This window comes from Rhinolophus sinicus, chromosome 3 (genome assembly GCF_057876585.1).
Source record: "Rhinolophus sinicus isolate RSI-liver-muscle chromosome 3, RSI-T2T, whole genome shotgun sequence".
Taxonomy (NCBI): domain Eukaryota; kingdom Metazoa; phylum Chordata; class Mammalia; order Chiroptera; family Rhinolophidae; genus Rhinolophus; species Rhinolophus sinicus.
Window position 1 is genome coordinate 54,153,794 of NC_142503.1, and position 22,221 is coordinate 54,176,014.

At 39.5% G+C, this 22,221-nt stretch overlaps 1 protein-coding gene across 4 annotated transcripts in view; it reads left to right on the forward strand.

Annotated features, from left to right (window-relative positions):
- Window positions 1-225: 225 nt before the first annotated feature.
- Window positions 226-22,221, forward strand: part of VCAN (versican) — a 103,723-nt gene continuing 81,727 nt past the window's right edge. The window contains exons 1-5 of one of the 4 annotated variants that reach the window (XM_019746377.3): window positions 226-812; window positions 11,303-11,378; window positions 17,255-17,626; window positions 20,850-21,024; window positions 21,110-21,237. In XM_019746377.3, the coding sequence (XP_019601936.3) occupies window positions 11,309-11,378; window positions 17,255-17,626; window positions 20,850-21,024; window positions 21,110-21,237 (745 nt within the window). In that variant the 5' untranslated portion in view covers window positions 226-812; window positions 11,303-11,308. The remainder of the gene's footprint in view (window positions 813-11,302; window positions 11,379-17,254; window positions 17,627-20,849; window positions 21,025-21,109; window positions 21,238-22,221) is intronic. The other 3 variants (XM_019746374.3, XM_019746375.3, XM_019746376.3) reach the window with 3 other exon arrangements.

Sequence of the window (22,221 nt, forward strand, 5' to 3'; positions counted from 1 at the left end):
CGGCCGCTAAACACGCTGTAATCAAGTTCTTTGCTGATTTTACAGAGTTTCTTTTGCTCCCAAGAAGAACTGACCGTCCTCGATTGTCTAGTGCTGGCCTGCTCCACAAGAGCCTGGGGGCTCTTTTCCCCTACCCTAGAACTGGCAGCACGGGGGGCGGAGAAGTGGGGGTGGGGAAGCGGTGGGAGGGCAGTGGTTTCCTAGCGCGCAGCGCGATGTTACTTAGTGAGTCGCTGAACGGGGAGCGCTGCTGTCCCCAAGCCGATTGGTACTTCTTGTCAGGAAGAAACGGCGAGAGGTGGGAGTGCCTGCGGAGGGAGGCAGGCGGTCCCTACCGCAAGCGCGGGGAGCTGCCTTTCCGCCCCTCTGCCTGCTTTCCAAGCCTGGGCTCTTAGGAGTGGCTGAAGCTGCGGAGCGCTTCAGGAGCCTGTGAATGAGCCCTCCTCCTCTTCCTCCTCCACCTCCTCCTCGCGGAGTCTCCTCCTCGGTGCTGACGGTACAGTGATATAATGATGATGGGTGTCACAACCCGCATTTGAACTTGCAGGCAAGCTGCCCCAAGCCTTTCTGGGGAAGAACTCCAGGCGGGCGGGCGCAACCACCGCGAACATTAGGTGCTGTGGACAGGCGCTGGGACTGGGATCTGCGGCCAGCCCCGCATCCTCCCGCATCCACCAGCACCTCCCCGCACCCTCAGCACCCTTCCCCAGGCCATCGCGCTTCCTATGTGACCCGCCCGGGCAACGCCGAGCCCATTCGCGCAGCGCTGCGGTGAATTGTTTCCCACAAACTGCAATAAGCCGTCTTTCAAGGTAATCACGTTTCTTTTGTTCCCTCTTAAAAAAAAAAAAAAAAAAAAAAAAACTTATAGAAAAAAGAGCGAGCTTAGAAAAAAAGTACCTTGCAGTTGGTAGAAGACTTTGATTAAGACAAAGAGAACTAGCTATAAGGCAAAGTTTAGAAAATATATGCACTTTAAAAATGCAGGTAACTTTCAGAAGGACGTTTGGAGAGAGGAATACGGAGGGACCATGGTGCTGAAAAAGATCCAGACAAAAGAAGCCAGAGGTGGGGTGGGGGTAGAAGGACTATCGGAATTGGGGGAAGGGAGGAAAGGAAATTGCACAGAACCCCTAGAAAAGTCGTCGGGTCTTGAGCTGGAGAGGAGGGAGGGACTCCTGGCACCTTGATCTTTTTTTGTTAACCTGCTGAGGCAAAAGTTTGAATGGAGACTCCCGAGACTTGCCCACAGACAAGTCCCTGAAGCCGCTTTAGTGAAGGCCACCTGGTTGCCGGTCCCTGGTGTGTGGCCAGTTCTTTGCGTTCCTGGAAAGCTGCTCCGGGTCAGCTCCTGACAGGACGACCCCGCGCCCCAGCAGCCTGGGACCTGCGCGGACGTGACCCCCTCGGTCCGCAGGCAGTCTGGGAGGAGGTCCGGCCAGGGGAGGTACAGGGTCCCCGGGCTGCGTCTCCTTGGTGACTTGGAGGCTGTCAAGTCTCTCTCCGGTGCCCCTGGGTTCTTTTGTCCTGTGCGCGGTGCGCTGGGGCCGGCCGGGAAGGAGCAGGAGATGGGGGTGGGGTTGTTGGAGCACCGCGGAGGTCTGGGAGGCGCCTGGGCGGGAAAAGCTCGCCCTGAACCAGCAGGGATGTGTAAGAATTTTATCTCACCCTGAAGAGCGAAGGGGAGGCTTTTGCTCCGGTCTCAACAAGCAAAGCAGCGCTCAGAGCGCTCTCTAGACAAAGGTGGCGCGGGGACCTGAATCTGGGGCCTCCAAGACCAGACCTCCCGCGCCGGCTACAGCAGTCCTCCTTTTCCTCCCATCTCCCCACCCCCTCTCAGCTTTCCGCCCAAGTTGAGCAACTTTACTAGCGGGTCCAGCAGCCGCGGAGAACGTGTGCCCGGAGCCCCGCGGGACATCCTGGGCTGAGCGTCCCCCAACGCCCTGCGGAAGCTTGGGCGCTGTCGGGCGACATCCCTGGTGTGTGCAGACTAGTGGGGCGTCAGGGCTGTCCCTGTCTGTGTCACTGGGCGTGGAGCGATCAGTGTGTTAGGCAGCAGAGAGCGAAGTAGAAAAATAGTGTCATAGCCTGAACTATTTGCTCTCGGATCCAGCTGCGCCCCAGCAAGTCCTACAGTGTCCCTGGGAGATGCTGCGGGAGGGTGGAGAAATCTACGCGGAGCCTGGAGAGCTGTCCCACCGTGCGCACACCCACAGGCGGAAAGGCAGTCTCGCTATCTGTGTCCCGTGTCTCATCTTTGTTTCTCCCTCTTTCTCCATCTTCTCTTCTCTGCTTCCCCCCTCCCAGCCTCTGCTCAGCCTCTCTCTTTTTTGCGCTCTCTCTCTCTCTCTCTCTCTCTCTCTCTCTCTCTCTCTCTCTCTCTCTCTCTTTTTCTCTTTCTCTCTCTCTCTCATGCATCCCCTCCCCCACGGCTAACAAATGAATGGCTAGTGTGAAATCCCTGCCTCCCCTGTCCGCTGAACCAGTCTAGGAGGGAGGAGCGAGGGAGGCGGTGCGCTTCTTGGGATCGGCCCCCGGTTGCTTGCTAAGGGTTTGCAGAACCCAGATGTCTAGGAATATGGAGTTTAGTGGCGGGTGTGGGAGCCCCCTACTGGAGACATCCAGCACAGGTGGAGAAAAAACGAACCCCCCCATCCCAAGGGAACCGCTTTCACAAGGATGGAGGGAGGACCATAGCTTCACCTTTAGTTGTTTTCTACTTTGGAATCTGCGACGTAAATATAGGGGGTTGGAAGGTCAGGGAAGGAGACCGTGTCTTTGTGAAGTTTAGAAGTACCTTCTCCCGAGTAGCTGGGATACGGTGGTAGTCTGCAGCTTCGTGCAAGAACACATGTGGCCAGGTTTGGGGTGCAGGTTTTGGGTGGGGGGCTTGATGCTCAATTTTGGGCGTCACTTTAGGAAAGATAACACAGAAGGCCTTCCTTTTGGAAATTTTACTAAGGCCTATGACCACTTGAACCCTGTGCTAGGGCTCTGCCCCCCGGACATTGCCAAAGAAGGGCCCCTAATTCAGTTTAAATTCTGTCTACATCACAACACACGAGGACCGTGGAATTTGGGAGGAGGACGCTACGAAGAAAAAGAGGACAGGGGAAGGAACAGGAAAGTGGAGGGAAGAGGAGAAAGAAAGGAACGAAGATGGGGCAGATGCACGCAGACAGCTGGGAGACGACCGGCAGGGTTCGTTTCGAGGTGTTGGACTTAATTTCGCGTCTTGATTTAATCATTTTTTAATCCCACGAGCTACAAGAAACGCGACTGAAGCGGTGTGTGGGGATGTAAGGGCACGGGAGGAACTAGCCCTTTAGAGCAGCTAGGGCTGGGGGCCGCCCCCCAGCACGCTCAGCCGGCGTGGAGGGAGTATCGCGCCCGGCCCTCTTCGCAGCGCGGGAGTTCACCAGCCTCAGCCACGTGGGCTGGGGCTTCTTGAGCTCCAAGACAGCTGCCATGAGGAACCCGCTGTCCGCTCCGCCTGGAGGCTGGCAAGGTGCCTCCTGGGTCCCCGCCCAGAGGCCAGTGGGGGCGGGGCTTTGCTTCTTCTTCGGGACAGGGGCGGGGTAGGGGAAGGCGTGGCCAGGCTGTGCGGTGGGGGCCTCGCGGCCGCGCACCCCTCGCTTAGGCAGCGGGGTACTGCTGGAGCCGACCCAACTTCTATCCAGCCGACGCTAAACACTCCTATTAAAATACAAAATTTTTTTCCTTGTTTCTTTGGAGCAGTAGGAGGAGTTTTTACCTTCCTACAAAGAAGAAGCAAACATTTACTCCAAGCAAACTTTTTTGGCAGAAAAATGAGACGAGTTTATCCTGTGCTCCATATATTGACGTTTTAAATCCATTTAGGTCTGTTTAAAGACTTCTTTTTTTGTCAATTACAGGATAACCACCTTACAGAATGTCAAAGAGTTCGTCTGTAATGGCAAAAGATTCCCATTTCTTGACAGGACTGATAGAATTCCATGAACGCAAACATGAATGGGGTTGTGAGCGAGCGTAGCTGAGGTCCCTGTGCAGCGGGAGCCTTAACGTGGGCCGGCCTGGCCCATAGTCCCAGCTCAGCACATATTTATGAAACGACTGAGCCAGTGACTTGGGGAAATGTGCCACAGAGGAGACACTGCCACTTAGAGCTGCCTTATAAACCCTCCTACTGCTTCGCTTTATCTTGGAAGCACAGTATTTTTATGATCTCTTCAGTCTCAAATTCTGACATTGACCACTTTCCCTCTCTTTGACTCCTAAAAGCTGTGATGTAAATTATTCTAAGTACTGCTTGCCTGGCAATTGTGCCAACTCTCTCGTGAAAGCATTCATACAAAGTCCTAAAATAGGATGTTGTGAGCGTAATATAAAAATAGGAAGGTACCAGTGGCAGCAACAACTAGTTTTCTGAGATAAAATCTGTTCCCAGTTTGGGCAATATGTAACTTGGAATGTCAGAGCATTCCAAGCAGAAGATTTTAGAGACTGACTTCTAGTCCTGAGCTCTAAGTAAAGGAAGGGATATTTTACAATTGTGTGTGCCTGTCTTGACTAATACTGCAAAGGGTTGCAATGGATTCCAAAGTGGTTGAGCAATTACTTCCTCCAGCAGGAAGTCCACAGTCCTTAATCTTCTTGTGGGTGGTGGGAAGAGGGATGAGAGTCAAGACAATCCCTAAGGATTTATATAAGAATTCAGTTACCATTTTGCTTTTCTTAGTAGATAAAAAAGAAATTAAAAGTTATTCCTACATTATATTTCCTGCTTTTAAAAATGAAGTTTAAAACGAATCGCCTTAGATTTATATATGTTTACAGACGTAGGTTTCTTCTTTTCCTCTGTCCATACAAACTGGAGGGGAATGTTTATAGTATACTAAGATACTTGTATCTGCACCCTTGTAAATTCTGTTTGGAAAGGACCTCACAAGATAACTTAAGGCCAAATATAATTGATATTAAAGATATAGTCATTGTTTTCTCTTTCCTTACATTATTATGTTCAAGTACTTTGTGGTTAATGATTGGTCATTAATTGAGCCTCAGAGCCCTTGAGAGCACAAACATCAACCAACACTGTCTCCCAACAGTCATAAAACTAAGCCCTTTTCCTAGTGGGGTTTAAACATTTTTGTTGACTTTATTCATCGGCAAACATCACTAGACACTGTATTGAAAATGGGATATTGCCCTGTGACTGAGCAGAACTTCTCAAGATACATGGTTCTTTTGATGAAAAGAATGAATGACTCTAGTAGGCTATTATTTCACCACCCAACTAGAGAAACCAGTTAGGACTCACAACCCTCATTGTTGGGGATTACTAGCTTTGGTCTGAGAAAACAGGCTGATTGTTGCATAGGTCTGTGCTTCACCACAAAACAAAGCCCATGCTCTCTCTGGTTTGGAATCAGAATAAGGGGATATAGAGGTAAATGTCTTGGCCAAGCTCCACTTCAATGAATGAATTTTTGCCAGTTTCCTCTGGTAGGCTAGACTTGGTAAATTACACACACACACACACACACACACACACACACACACACTCACACACTCTTTTTCCAGAGGTTTTTGATTCTGCTAAGTTCTTATCACTGAATGTGTGCCAGGAGTGGTTGTATTTTAGTGGTTAGTGCAATATATCTTTGTTTAATGTGTTTGTCAGTTACGTTTCCTGAAACTCCTCTGGAAAGATCTATCACCTATTAAAGTGTATGAATGTATATCTACATTTAAATTTATGTTATTGTTATATATATATAGATATCTCCTAGCTTATTCTTGTAAGAATTTTAAGAGGTGCTTATGTCTATAAAAAGAGATTACATGGTTTATAGTAAACACACATATAGTATATAAGTTATAATCTTTTTATTATTAAATTATTGAATTTATATTAACTTTGGTGTCGTGGGATATTGTAGAATCAGAAAGTTTGAGTTGCGTTTATCAGCTGAGAAAGTCAGAGTAAGACACAACTTCTAGACCTTCAGTGTCAAATTGGATATACAGTTATAAAAATCAAAAGGGTGAATACCTATGGAAACGCTTTTGCAAATGGAAAATTACACAAACAAGTGCTATTAATATATATGTGGGACTCATATCATCTAATCATATAATTTTAATAATGACAATATTACATAAATCATGTTTCCTTCTAAGTGTATCGAATGAGTTAGATAGGGGCATATTGTTTTAAGAATTGCGTAGTTTCATTGAACAGAAGAGAAAGTCCAAAAATACTCGTAGATTGAAATAGACATGAAAATTCAGTGGAAAAGAAGGATTACTCAAGAAATGATTTGGGGACAACTGATTGGTCCAGTCAAAGTAAGAGTCGATTTCCACCTCATTTGTTATCCTAAAATAAAGTTAAGATGGATCAAATATGAAACGTAGGGAATAACATTTTTAAAAAAGTTACTAGAGGAAATCATGGGATTTTTTCAAATAAGCTAGGAGTAGAAAAACCTGTTCTAAGCAAAAGATAAAACCCAGAAGCCATTCTAGAAAAGATTGATAAGTCTGACTAGATAACAATTAAATTATTTACACAAAAACAAATAACACATTTGGAAACTATCTACAACATATGAGAGACGAAGAGCTAATAACCCTTTTGATATACCAAGAAATTTAACAAATAAAAAAACCACAGTCTATCAAAAAATGACAAATGTTATGTATAATCAGTTGGCAAAAAGGGAAATATAAATGTTTTTTAATCATAAGAAGTTGCTCAGCCTCATTCATAATTAAATAAATAGTAATTAGAACAATAATGATATGCTGCGCCACTTTTCATCAATCAGAGCAGGAAAGATAAACAAGTTTGATGAAACTTTGTTTTGGCCAGGTTGTGGAAAAAACTGGATCTCATATAGTGCTGTGGGAATGTAAATAGGTTATCTACTTGAGAAAACAATTTAGTAATAGCTATCAAAAAAAATTTAAATGCATATACACTTTGACCTATCAATTCCTCTTCTAGATATTGTTATGTAGATATTGGTACAAATGTCACCCAAGACAAATGGACAAGAATGATCTTTGCAGCACTTTTTCTAACAGCAAAAATTTAGAAACACCTTAATGGCTCATCATAGGAATTGGTGAAATAAAAGATGCTACATTCATCTAATGGAACACTATGCAGCTGCTAAAAATAACACAGAAAAACTGTATTTGCTGATTTGGAACATTCCTCAAGATAATTTGTATTTTAGTGAAGAAAGTAATGCATCAAGTAGTGTATGTAATATGCATCTAATTATGTAAAAAATAGGCATATTCATTCAACCAATATTTACTGAGTGTCCTGGGCATTATGGATACAGCAGTAAATAAAATACCAAAGACTGCTCTCCTGTAGTTTATATTATGGTAGGTAGAGAAAGGCAATCCCCAAATACATACATATAATGGTGATATGTTCTATGATGAAAATCGAGCATGGGAAAGGAAATAGAGAGTGCAGCATGTTTTCAATAGACTGACGAGGAAGGAGTTCTCCAGGCAGAGAACAGAGCGGTACTAAGGGGCAATGACATGAAAAAGCTTAGCCCAGTCAGGGTTCAAGAATCCAGTCACGGGTTAGTGATAAATTCCCATAGTGCCATTATTCTTGTGAAGTAAATTCAAGAGATTTCATGTGTAAACCATGAGATTTCTCTCTGCATTACAGCAATTCCTCCTGGGAGAAAGTACCCAGGCGCAATATGATAGGCAATGCTCACGACATCCACGTTGCAGCTGAGGTGTCCTAGACAATTGGTTGTCTAGGTAACTAATTTGAAGACTGGAAGACAAAGCTACTACGTCTGTGTCCTTAAATCACCCTGTGTTCAGCAGGGCTTCCTCAAGATCAAGGGAGAATATTAAATATCTGTTTACTAGAACCTTGGCTCTCTCTATCTGAGGCAGCCCTTTCCTGGAGTAACCCTTATCCTCTCTGCAGACATTTCTCATGGATAGGAGTCCTGTTGACCTTGTCTCCTGTGTCTCCCAGGCAATTAAACAGCCCCAGCCATTGATTGTTCAATGACTTTCTCCTCTTCTCATTGACTTAGCTAGAGTAGAAGGCTAAATATAGGTACTGGCTCTCATATCTCCCAGGTCTTTCTATGCAGACAGACTTGTTATCACTAACAGATTATGCTTTACAAGACCAACAGGAAGAGCAGAATAGAAATGGGGATCTGAGTGGTGCTGAAAACAAAACAAAGCAAAAAAAGAGGCTTTAGTGAGTCTCATTTAATAAGATCAAATGCAGAAGGCAAATAGTGTTCCTTAACCATGAACATGGACATAGCCTTAAGAAAATTAGAGAAATGAAATGAATGCCCGTCGATTCCAAGTAAATGTTCAGCTGGGCTCATTTAAATGTATTTCAGGTGTTAATTAGCCTACTTGCCCATATTCATTACAGATTGTTGGCACTTCATTTTAAAGTGTGTTTCTGAAGAGGAAGTGGAGGCAATGGTCATGAAACCTTCCTCAAGGGTCTGAACCTGGCACTATGGAAATATTGTGAGAGTAGTAAGTTCAATATAATACTAGTTCTGCCTTCCGGACGCCTACTGTTCTACAGAGGAGATAAAACACGTTTACAAGTAATGATTCAAAGCGCATAGCCATAGTTCGAGAACAATTTCTTGTGAGCATGAAGTTGCATACTGCTTCTATGGTGGTAACCCAGGTTATAATTTTTCAAATCCAAGGGCTTCACATGTGTTTCTTCTTACTATTAGTAATAGGAAACCAGGAAAAGAACACTTGTATAATGCCTGACTTAGTAATTTTAATAATAAATGTTGAGTACTGAGTACATTGTGTATGACTGAACTATGTCATATGTATTATTTTATCAATTCTCATAATCACTCTAATAATTAAGTACTACTTTTCACAATTAAATAGCTACTGAAAATGAGAGAGTTAGTAATTTATACAAAATCAGAGTATCAGTAGAGAATTCAGAACTTCAAGTCAAGGCTATTTGGCAGTGGAACCCAGACTTTTAACATTATATTTATAAATGTTTACAGAAAAAAATAATTGAGAACAATTTTTCTCTAAAGATGTTAAATTATTGCTTATAAGTACATTTACAGGAAGGTTTCTTTTTTGGATTCAATTAATACTCATTGAATACATTTTCTTCAATAACAATTTATGATACAACCTAAAATTTTATTTTGTTTGGAAACTTTTAACTATAGAGTATGTGAAATCAGTATCTTTATTTTTCCCTGAAATATTGTAATAGAACTGAGATATTGGTATATACTCATACTTCCTGCGTGCTGTGGTATCTTATAGGATATCTAGAAATACAAAAATCAAATTTCTCAGTTAGTGTTTAACAATGTCTATTAACATGTTCCATTAATTATATGATAAATAATTAACTTAATTGTCAATGTTAATTTAGGATTATCAACTGTGTGCTTTTCATTGTGAGTTGTCAAATGGCCTACAGATGGAAAATAGGTATATAATGTATCAGGTTAAAAAAATGCTCTTTAGGAAATATCTAGAATATTATAATTGTTTTTAGAGAGATTCTAACACTTATTTCAAGATCTATAAAATAAAGCAATCAATTGGAGAAGACTGTCAAGGAAAAAGGAATAGCTGTCATAAATTATGAAACTGAACTCGAGCTCAAATTGGACTTGGATTCTTATAGCATTTATTTCTTTTCAATCTAGGTTTCCTAAATAATACAGAATTTAGATACTTTGTACAGAAGATGTTAGGAAGTTACATAGGGCACCAACTCAAATATGTATCAGTAAGGATGTCTTCAGCTACAAGCAACAGAAAGCCCTGATTTTCCTGGGTTTAAATAATAAATGAATTTATTATTATCTCATATAAAAAGAAATTCAAGGGAATGGCCCACTCTAGACCTAATACTTGAGGGCTTCATCTCTGTTTTTCCTGATTTTTTTCTCAGCTTCATCCTCAGAGGCTATTTTATACACTCATGAATGCAAGATGGCTGCAATAGTGTGAGAAGAAATATCCTATCGTGACAATGTACAGTGAAGAAAAGCAACCATCTCTTCCTTTTTCTTCTTATTAAGATGAATATACCTTTCCCGGGAGTACCCTCTCAAGCTCCCACAGAGATCCCCTCACATCTCATTCACCAATATTGCATCACATATTTATCTCAAAACCCATCTCTGGCAAAAGGAATGAATATCCTTAGGATAATTCCTTGGGCTGGAGCTAGACCCAGGCTTCTCTAAAGTATATAATTGTGTAAAGGATGGTAGATACTAGAATGGAATCATGGTTTTGTTGGAAAGGAGAAAGAGGAATGGCAACATGTAGCCAAGCAACAATGTCTAGTATAGAATAGTTCTAAATGTAGCTGAGAAGGGAACTGTGGAGATCAAATGACCTTCTGCAGTTCTTCTGAGATTGGCTCTTTGATTTCTAGATGGTCCCTAACACTGGTACTTATCCTTCTCATAATTACAGCTTCATAGAAATTCAAGCTGGAAGGGACCATTCTGAGTCCAAGATTGTTAAATGTCTTCCCCAACGTCACAAATAAATTAATGGGAAGGCCAGGGCAGGGTTTCTTGACTCTGGGAATAGGGTGTTTTCTTTCATTCTTTACCCTTCAGGCTCTAGAACTGTTGGAATGGCTTTAAAATTCGTGGCAAGTACTGGTCCTTTTTGTCAATTTGTAAAGTTCCTTATAATACATTTATTTTGTTTATTCAGCCTCCTAAGAACTAAATTGAGTCTATGCTTTAAAAAGCCTACTGAAGTCCTTATTCTCTGTTTTGATACCATGTGCATGAACCACCAATGGGTTCCTTCTCACCTCACATTTGATGCAAATCTCTTTTACCATCTCTCCCTATTGCTTTTCTACCTTCTCTTGCTCCATCTATGACCAACTTCCTGTTTCTAAATAGACTTTGTGGTCACCCCTCTCTCCTTGTGCCAGCTCCTAGCCACTAGCTATTTAGGCTGTGGTCCTTATTGTTCTTCCTACGGCCTACCCAGTTGTGGTTGTCCCACACATCTATATTGTTCTATGTCCCAAAATTGGGTTCTAGGATTATTTTCGTAACTACTGCATTGGGTTAGAGTCAAACTAATAATTAAAGTGTTGGGACAACTTCTCCTATTGCAAGTTCCCTCCTGTTTTTACAATCCAAGAGGCACTGCTTCTTGTACTCATATTACGTACAGTATACAAATAGCATGTGATGTATGGCCCACCCTAAACCTGAATGCTTATGATTTACTTTGTACTTTCCTTCACTTCTAGGACAAGATGGTGATTAATCTAAAGAGCATTTTATGGGTGTGCTGTACCTTAATAGCAACCCAGGCACTACATAAAGGTGAGTGTGGTAACAATTTCTTTGGTGCTAAGTGAAATAAAACAATTAAATACTGGGGCATGGAATGGCAATATGCAATCACTAGAATAAAGGATTAATTTTTGATCTATTCACTGATGAAAACTGTTAGCTAAAATATGATTAGGCTTAAAACAGTGATGTTAAATAAATCAGTGAAAACAAAATAATGAACAGGATGCTAAAGAAGCAAGTGGGCTTTCAATCACTTCCCAGATTACTTTCAGACTATGCAAAAAGGCTCATGTGGTCCTCTGGTGGATACCAAAATCTGTAGGTGCTCAAGTCCTTTATATAAAATGGTTTTGTATTTGCATAAAAGTTATGCACATCCTCCCTTACACTTTAAATCATCTCTAAATTACTTATGCCGAATACCATGTAAATGTTACATAAATAGTTGTTCTACTACATTGTTTAGAGAATGATGACAAGGGAAAAAAAGTCTCTACATGTTCAGTACAGATGCAATCATCATAGGTTTAACTACATAGATGCAAACTACACAGTACACATCAGCAACTACATCACGTTTAAAAAACAACTGTATTTTCATACTGCAGTTTGTTCAGTTTGCAGATGCAGAACCCGCTGATATGGAGGGTCAACTGTATATGTCATTGGACATATTTTTCATCTTCTTCAATGCTAATCAAAAACTTTCCTATAAAAAATGAAAGACTATGCAACCCTCAGGAGCCTAGATTTTGAGAAAAGTCAAGAAGATAAAGGGAAGACTGATAGCCAAGTTTCTGCCCTTAGTTTCTGCCCCTACCTCCCTTTCTTTTTTTTTCTTTTCCTGTCTCGCTTTTAAAGTAACTGGATAAGTTCACAGACACTGTTTTTCTTAGCTTTAAATTATATATCCACAGAATGATGTTTTATAATTCCACATTCGTGGACTGCAGTCCATGCAGAATGGTACTGCCCTTGAGCTTCAGTGATCTACTCCGATACCTCTCCAGACTCAGCTTCCACTTCATTCTCACACTCACTCTATGCTTCAGACTCTCTGAAATAATTTGTAACTCCATGCACAGGCTTCCATATTCCCTCTTTCTTCACATGTAATTTTTTCTGCTTGGCAGTCCCTTCACTTGTTCTCTACAGTTCTACTTCAACTCACTTCAATATTCAAAGTTTAAGTATCACTCCCTATATCCATCCATCCATTCTTCCACCCCTCCCCCTCAATCCATTCATTTATCTACCCATTGGCAATATTGTTTGAGTATCTTCTATGTGCCAGCATTTATTCTGGGTGTACAGGGATATAGCATAGTCCTGGATTTCATTAAACTTAATCATCTAGTTGTATGAAACAGGCAATAGATAAGTAAACAATGCATGTACTTTCAGGTTGATGAAAACAGAGTGACATCACAGAGAATGGCCTAGGTTGGGAGGAGGGGGTAAGGCTTCTTTGAGAAAGTAACACTTAAACTGAGATATGAACGATGTCAGCAGCTATCAGTCTTGGCTCCACCATTCTGTTCATGGCCCAGGAGCTGTCTTCCTCAATGTTTTCAGGAAGTAAAGGTGATGGTGGCAGAAAGGAAAGGATCACAGCATCTAGTGAAGACAGAAGGCATAGAAAAGAGGCATACTCATAGAAAAGAGTTGGTTTGGGTGGGTAGTAATAGAAAGGGAATTACAGAGAAAGTAGTAGGGAACCACGAGCAAGGCATAGGGTAACCATCTCTCCACTTGGCAGGGTGGTAGAGTTGGATAAAGGGGGTCAAATATATGGTGATGGAAGGAGAACTGACTCTGGGTGGTGAACACACAATGCAATATATGGATGATGTGTTACAGAATTGTACACCTGAAACGTACAAAATTTTACTAACCAATGCCACCCCAATAAATTTAATTTTTTAAAAATTAAATAAATAAATAAATAAAACATTATGTCATGAAAAAAAAAATGAGACTTTCTACCTAAAAACAAGAAAGAATTCACACACAAAAAAGAAAAATAAAACATTTATGCTATAGCGCATTGAGTGTATTTTAAAATAGAAATACCGTGTTTCCCAGAAAATAAGACCTAGCTGGACCATCAGCTCTAATGCGTCTTTTGGAGCAAAAATTAATATAAGACCCAGTCTTATTTTAATTTAAGACTGGTATAATATAATATAATATAATATAATATAATATAATACAATATAATTTAATACCGGGTCTTATATTAATTTTTGCTCCAAAAGACCCATTATTGCTGATGGTCCGGCTAGGTCTTATTTTCAGGGAAACACAGTAATAGCTAAAAATATTGAGTAATTTCTATATATTAGGCCTTGTTCTAAGTATTTTGCATAGTTAATTTATTTAATATTAACACTCCAATGAGATAAATGATTTTATTACCCCCATTTGACAGATGAGGAAACTGCAATACCAAAAGGTTTGGAGGAATAGCTGATGTAGAAGCTTATACAGAAATTTAGTGATGGAGCCTCGAGTTGAACCCAGGCAGTTGGGCTTCAGAGTCCATGCTCTTAACCACTGTATTATACTTTACTCCAAGAATCAAGTTCTTTGTAAATCTATGATCACAATTAAGAGATGTCATTAGTTGGGGCTAGTTTCAGAAGAATTTAAGCTTTTCCTATGAGGGGCAAAAGTTGAAAACATAGGTCCACATAAAACAGGTTTGCCATGTTCATAGTGGGATACACAGCTATACCTTGTTGTGAGTCAACACAAGTACTTTTCCTGTTAAGATTTTCTGTGTTTGTTTTTAGGCAGCGAAAAGGTCAATGACTAACATTAATGAACACCTGTCGAGTGGTCATTGGCATTATTTTAATTTGCTTTATTTTAAAGCTTTAATGTTAAAGCAAAGACAGTGCTTTAAATCTTTGCTTTAACAATCCTCGGTATATTGATTATCTAGCACTGACCTAGTTAGTGGGCTATTCCTTCAATATTAATAAATGAAGTCATACACAGTCATGAGTAAATAAATGAAGGAGAGAGTGACATTTATCACCCGAGAGAGGGATACATTTCCCTATTCTCAATCTGACATGTATTTGGCCAAAGTCTGTGTGGGTATTTGGTCAAATTATGTAGATGGAATTTATATCATCCTTGTTCTACAGAATTTACTGACAGGGAATAAAAGGTAATTGATCATTCATTATTTAGAGCTTTCTCCCTTACTGTACTCATTGAGACCACAAGCCATCTGGTGGGGACAGTGAACTTTCTGTCAGCATTCATTTTTATTACTTGCGTTGTCAGAGTTTCAGACAAGTTCTTTCAGGTAGCAGTTTTTTGTTTGTTTGTTTGTCTTGTTTTTTAAACAAGCACAGTCTATGAACATTATCCTCGGAGCTACTAAATTTTTCTTAAAATATTTAGATTTAGTGAACTTAGTTCTTGTGACCCAGTGCATTAAGATCCAAGATTTCACACACAAAAGACGTGACCACACAGCTTTTTGTTAATCCTGGATATACATATATCTAACCAAAGCTTTTAATTTCCTTGTATCTGTAAACATCCAGAACAATGCATAACCCTTGGGAAATTTGCCTTTGACATCATTTTGTTCCAATATATTTTTTCATTACAGCGCAGTTATTGAGCAAGGCTCTAAGTTTTCTAAACCTCCAGACTGGACCGATTGGGCTGAATTTCATATCTGCCCCTACACATCTAAAATTGTGAAAAAGAACTATAATTTAATAATAAATATTAAGAATTGGAAGTCACTTATCTTAAACTCATTTTAAGAAATGGTGAAGAATCTCATAATTTATACCACCATTGAGGTTGATGATAAAGTTGTGTATTCTCCATTTAAAAAAATCAATACTTTATTTCTGGTGAAGTCAATTATCTAATAATTTATTTCAGGAAGAAAGATGAGCTTTCCTAGAACATAGAACAAATGTAAATTCGGAGATTTTTAGCTTGTAGAATTTTCACGCTTTCCTTTCTCAAGACCCCTATTCTTAGCAAAAAAATGTGCTTGTGTTGTTATCATCTCCCTAATGGGATCCAAATTAAAAGAATATGAAATAGGTAGGGGTTACAGTCAGGGGGTCCCCTGTGGACTTTATAGGTTTATTTAAAAATTCATGAAATTACTAACAGGTTTCAGTGTAGATAACAAAGAAATAGGATGGGATAGAAATAGGATGGGTATACCCTGTAGAAAAACACAAAAAGTAATCTAGGGACAAGGGAAGCACCCAGTAAAAACCAAAGCTGAAAGCTTCCTTGATTAGGTGTAAGGAGACGTGTTTTGGCCCAGGGCTGTCACCAGTTAGCTGGGAGAGGAACATCCTTAGTAAGGGATTGGACCAGTTTCACTCTGAGGATGAGCTTTAAGTAAGAGAATTTATTTTGTAAGCCAAGGAGGCCATTAAAAATAGAATTATTCCCTTGCTTATTATATTCCAAGGTGGTAATAGTCTTAGTAACATTTTACAGTTTAACTCAGTGAAGCTAATAGCACATTTCATTTTATTTTATTTAATCTTGTTAAGTGTCTTTAATCCTGTTTTGAGCAAGCTGTATATAGATTAGCAAAATGATAAAGAAATTCATGAGAGTAATGACCAATACAAATTTGGAATGATTAGCAATTTCTATCATAAATACAGTAAATATAATACTGCATTATTTTAGATTTATTTGTACCACATGAAATATTTTACAGGCCAGTCTTTTTGAAGTTAAATTTTAAGCTTTAGCAATAGAGAGCATTTTTTTCTTAAAGAGCATAATATCTACATATCTTCCTGCTATTTTCAAAGTGACTTATCCCCAACTAAATCCACAGGGCTATATTGACAGCTATATCACTTCTGATGCATGTCCATTTTGACATGTGTGTTACCAACAGTTTTGACCACTTCACACACTGTTAGATACACATCATTTTGTTAATTAAGAATCATTATTTCATTCCTTGTAGAAGTTACTATTAAGTTGTTCATCATATTTTCATGAAGTGGAAGTTGCTTGTGTATTAACGATAATTTCTATTGTTATTACCACGATGTTGTCAAGCCGATTAGTAGACACTGGAAGATAGAGTGAGGGTGGAGAGGAGAGGGAGAGGTATGGATTCTTGTAAGAGTGAAAGAACATTTCTTTTGCATGTAATAGTGTTAAATTGTAGCCAATGTATGCTTTCTCATTAAAAGTTTAAGGGCTTAAACAGAAAGACAGTCTGTAGGTTAATACTTCAGGAGGGTTAGGCGAACGGATGCCAACTTTCCTCCCAGGATATAATCTAGAGTATGTTTCACTGCAAAGTGATTGCAGCTGGATTTGTCGTTATGATGAAAGCCTTTGATTCAAACACTGAACCAGAGAGGGTCCCTTCAAGTGTCAGACTTCCCCTGCTCCAGTCTACTGAAGTATTTTTTTCTTAGTTTCGCTTCCTCTCTGAATTTGATTTTCATTTCCTTTAAGGTAATGTGGCAGTTATCTTAACAAACGCTTTTCATCTTCTGGCCTGTAGACATAAATTCACCTTTCAACTGCTCTTTCTAACATCTGTCCAGTCTTTTAAACCTGCCGATTCTAGTCTCCTTTGGCCGTTGATGGCTTGCCTCCCTATACTTGCCTTATTTTATCGCTCATTTAGTTTATGTTACACACTGAGGTACAAATACTTAAAAATGAGTGCCGTATTTTTGGTATATAGAGTGAGCATTATTAATCTCTGTCTTTGTTATAAACCATTTTTGAAATTGTATACTATTCTGTTATATAAAACCATTCTTATTATTTCACATTTTGAAGCTATAACAAGCCACTCACATATATCATACTCAGTGTGGTTTTTCTAGGACTGTTAATTTGGTATTTTCTCTCTCTTCTTGTCAAAGTAGAACAAAACCCGCCTGTTAAGGGCTCCCTCTCTGGAAAAGTCAACCTACCTTGTCATTTTTCAACCATGCCTACCTTACCACCTAGTTACAACACCACCAGCGAATTTCTCCGAATCAAATGGTCTAAGATGGAATTGGACAAGAGCGGAAAAGATTTAAAGGAGACTACTGTTCTTGTGGCCCAAAATGGGAATATCAAGATTAGTCAGGGCTACAAAGGGAGAGTGTCTGTGCCTACACATCCTGAGGACGTGGGTGATGCCTCACTCACCATGGTCAAATTGCTGGCAAGTGATGCGGGCCTCTACCGCTGCGATGTCATGTACGGGATTGAAGACACTCAGGACACGGTGTCACTGACCGTGGACGGTAAGGCCTTTGGAATCTATAAGCAGACAGTAGAACATGATGCCTGGTTCAGAAGGGTTATGAAACACTCCATAAAAGTTGCGATTGTTCAGGGTTTGGACAAGTGGAGAAACATTAGTTATCCACAACAGTGAATGTCTTTCACCCAAAATAAACTGTTACTTGTTCAAAGGTCAAGGAAGGTGACTTTTTGTGCAGCAACTTCATTGATTCCATGCAGGAAAGTATAGTTTGTACACTGGAAATAATGAATACCTCAAGATGTGGTTTATAGTTTAATAATCATTACTTCATTATTGAAACCTATCAATGATTACTTTTTAAGACTGTAAAGACTAATCTACATTTTGTTTTAATTTTTACATGTGTGTATGCACATATACATACATACACATACACATAGATACACACACAAAAAAAAAAAAAACCTTTTCCTTTTTTCTCACTCTCAGTGATTATTAAAATCTTTGAATTTGCTTTTCAGAAATGTAAATTCTATCTTATGCTGAAGAAATCAGGCACTTAATAAGTACCATGGTGCATATCACAGTGCCTTAAAAATGCCAGGACTCAATAAACATTTGAATTGGATCAAAACAAGAATTCAGTGAATTTTTTATAAAGGGTAACACACTAGTTGTTATCCATTAAGTCTTGCAATGAAACATTTTGGTTATAGCCTCCTTTCACTGGTGGCTTATATGTCATTTGAATTTAAGTTAAGAGACAAAGCAAAGAAAAATTGCTTTAATTGGGTACACACATAGTGCCATAGCTCTTGGAAGCAGAATATTTTGGCACGTTATTAAGCAAAATTCTAATACTCAAACATGATGGAACAGATTTTTCTTCCAACCCTCCATTTCCCTATAAAATATTTACCTTTCAGAAATATACACAAAGGGCTTTATTAAAACTCTTTCTTGTGTAGCCAAAAGGAAATACTTTGAATTTCAGATGCAACAAATTAATTTCCTGGACATCCTTTTACATTTAGATTCTATTGCTTTCTTCCATAAATCTATCTTTATGTTGTCCAGGCATCCACTAAATATCCTGGGCTCTTTGCTTTTTTAACCTTTGTATGATTTATTATAGTTAGTCTAGAATTGTTTTACTCTACTGATAGTTTGATAGATAGATAGATAGATAGATAGATAGATATTAATAGATAGTGTTAGATACACACTAAATATAGTTTATGTAATAATATATAAATATATATATAATATATAAATATATTAAATACATATTTTTAAAATCCCGAAAGGAGTTTTAACAAATTCTTACAATTTTCATCATCAAAGAATTAGCAATAGATTTGCCCCTTGCCCCTCGGAAACAACGAAAATCCTCTGCTTAATCTCCTTAGCCCCAGGAGGTCTTCAAATTATCCCAACAATTGCAGATACTTGTACAGACTGATATTCCCTGCCTTGGTCATGGAGTCTCCCCTGTGCCCCCTTACTGCCAATCTTCACTGCACATGGAAGATTTTTAATTACCAAGAAGACTATTTGAAGCTTTGATCATCATAAGACTAATTTAAAACTATTTAAATTCTTGCTTAAGCCTTAGAGATTATATTATAAGCTATTTCTCATACTTACCAAATACCACAGATATACTTCCTGGCAATTTCAAAGTAGTTCTGTAAAGGTACAAATTTTCTGAAAGGCATTTGATTATTTTTCTTTTTACAATATCAAAAATGGAAAAACAAATGTTAGTTGTTCATGCATCTACCTGGTGCCTGTGCAGGTCTTTTTATGTTGACACTGATCAGAGGTGCTTATCTATGACATAGTTAGTCTGTTACCCCATAGTTACTTTATTGGCACATACCTGTCTTGGAAGAGAGAGACAACCTAAGGATGGGCATGTGGGAGAGTCCCATAGCTAAAAGTCAGGCTGTAAGAGGTAAACTGTTGTCTGCCCCAGGAGATAACCAGGAATAAAAAGAGATTGGAAGATACTTTGGAAACCAAAATTAATTCTTCATAACAAAAAAGTGGTCTTAAATGATATGACTCAAGAAAATCTCAACCATAACGAGTTGTCCCAATTTCTATTTTCCAGTGAATTCCCAGGCACATTAGCTTGACTCACTTTGCAAACTTATGGAAGTGAGTCGCCATATTTACCCCAGTTAAAAATGGAGGTGCTCTTGCTGAAGTGAGAGGAGAGGACCCAAAGCTCCATCCCTTCAGTGGCTATTTCCTCAGCCCTTTGACAATTCCTTGTGCCCTGGAGCACAGTTCAAGAACTACTAGCTTATGCAAGAACTACTACTACTAACTCCTAAAATACAACGAAGTAGAATTTGAGGCAAATACCAGGATACTTGGCTTCTACCCATGGAATCTGGAAAGCTTTAATTCAGGACTTCTTCTGGATAAAACTCCTACACTTTATCTGTCACAGGAGAGGCCCTAAGTTATGCTGGTAGATAGTAAATATGATAAATGTTTGAGTAGTACTTAGTCGCCTATCCAGTATTTTAAAATTATTTGCCTAATTTGAAGATCGCATCAGTCAAATAACATAAACAATATTAGTTACACTTTATGGGGGAGGAAATTAAGGCTCAGAATATAATTAAGGATTTGTGTATGATTAAGAAACAAATTAAGGATTAGAACAAGCCTTCTCACTCATACACAATCCAGTGTCTTTCCCATCTTAGTATATTGTCTCTGGAAATAAATATCTCATGTTTTATGTTTAGGAGAAATGGTGTTAGTGAATGTTCCTTGTACTTCTTTTGAGTTGGCCCAGGGTAAAATCATCAAGTAGGAATAGTTGAACTTGTGGAAGAGAGAGACAATCGAAGGATGTGGGAGAGTCTCATAGCTAGAAGTCAATCTTTTATCTTCTCCAACACCTTCCTCCCTCTGGTTGCCAGTGTGCCCACGATAGCCTGAATACCATCTGTGATTAGGACAGCTATCCACCGCTTGGGATTTAGTGGCTTAAATCTTTTTCTTAGATTGTTGACATGTGAACAGGAAATTCATGGCTAGGAAACTTTCTAATGGAGCAGAATGGGACCGGGGCTCCTCAGATCACCTTAATTTTGCATGATGCTACATAAAGTAAAAATAAGAATTATCATGATGTTTTTACCATGTCAGCAATTAAATTGATGTATTGCTCCAATGAAAACTTTTCACAGTATGCTGGGAGATTGGAAAATGCCCATAATTGTTTGCTCTCTTTGCAGGGGTTGTGTTTCACTACCGGGCAGCGACCAGCAGGTACACTCTGAATTTTGAGGCTGCACAGAAGGCTTGTTTGGATGTTGGGGCAGTCATAGCAAGCCCAGAGCAGCTCAATGCCGCCTATGAAGATGGATTTGAGCAGTGTGATGCAGGCTGGCTCTCTGATCAAACTGTTAGGTGAGATGTCTAGGGGCCACAGGCTTTAATTCATTAATTTGAAAGTGAGAAGACAGTGCTAATTACTAGCCCTTCATCTCCCCAGATATCCCATCCGGACTCCCCGAGAAGGATGTTACGGAGATATGATGGGGAAGGAAGGAGTCAGGACCTATGGATTCCGTTCTCCTCATGAAACTTATGATGTGTATTGTTACGTGGGCAATCTGGATGGTAAGATATTTATATTTCTCTAGTTTCATTTGAACTAAGAAAGTTAAGGGAACACTGGGAGCATGTTGGAATAAAGCAAGTCTTCATGGCTGTTTGGATTCCAAACAGCAACATTTAGCTTAAATAACCATGTGATTCTGTGGTGAAATAAGCTTAAAGTGGAAAGGGAAGGAGGAGTATATAAATGGTTATGCAGGTTAGAAATGTCTTTAGTTAATAGCAGGTTTTCTTTCAGTCATGCTGCTATTGGACTATTTCCAATACACTTTTAGAGCATTAAGAATAGAAAGCTGTAAGGTTGGTACCTATTCTTGTGAGAATGTCAGGTAAAATCCTGTGATGACAAATCCCTGTGAATCCAAGTGCTGATAAACATACCAAGGCACAACTAAATAACATAAGGTAGCCCAGGAGGGCTTTCCATGTTTCACTTCCCCTGTTTACTTTGCTACACTGATATTCAGAGCAATCCTTCATTCAGCCAATCAACACATAAAAAACAACAACAACAACAAAAACACCGACTGTGTGATACTCTGCTATTTGCTAGGGATATGAAACCAGGTAAGATGCAAGCCTTGCTGTAAATATGCTTAGAGTTAGAGGTTCTTAAAGACAAGTTTAAATTCAATAGTGGAAACCTTATCTAAGGGGCACAAGGAGGTTTTATTATAAGACACATGGAATAGAAGTTTCTGTGAATTTTGAAATGGAGTTTCATTTGTGTCACCAGGTATCCTAGAAGCCTATATAAATAGAAGGATTGAATTGAGTTATACTTTTAAGTTTGGCTGGGTCCACATAAAAAGAATGATCTTAATTTTCTTATCTGTAAAATGAGAGGTTAGACTAAATAATTTCCATAGTTTCTTCCAAAATTAAAATAAAATTCTATGATTCTATGATTTTATGAATTGAATAAACAGCCTCAGAGACTGAAAGCTAGAAAATAAGCAGCTTATATTTTCCTAATGCCCTGACTAA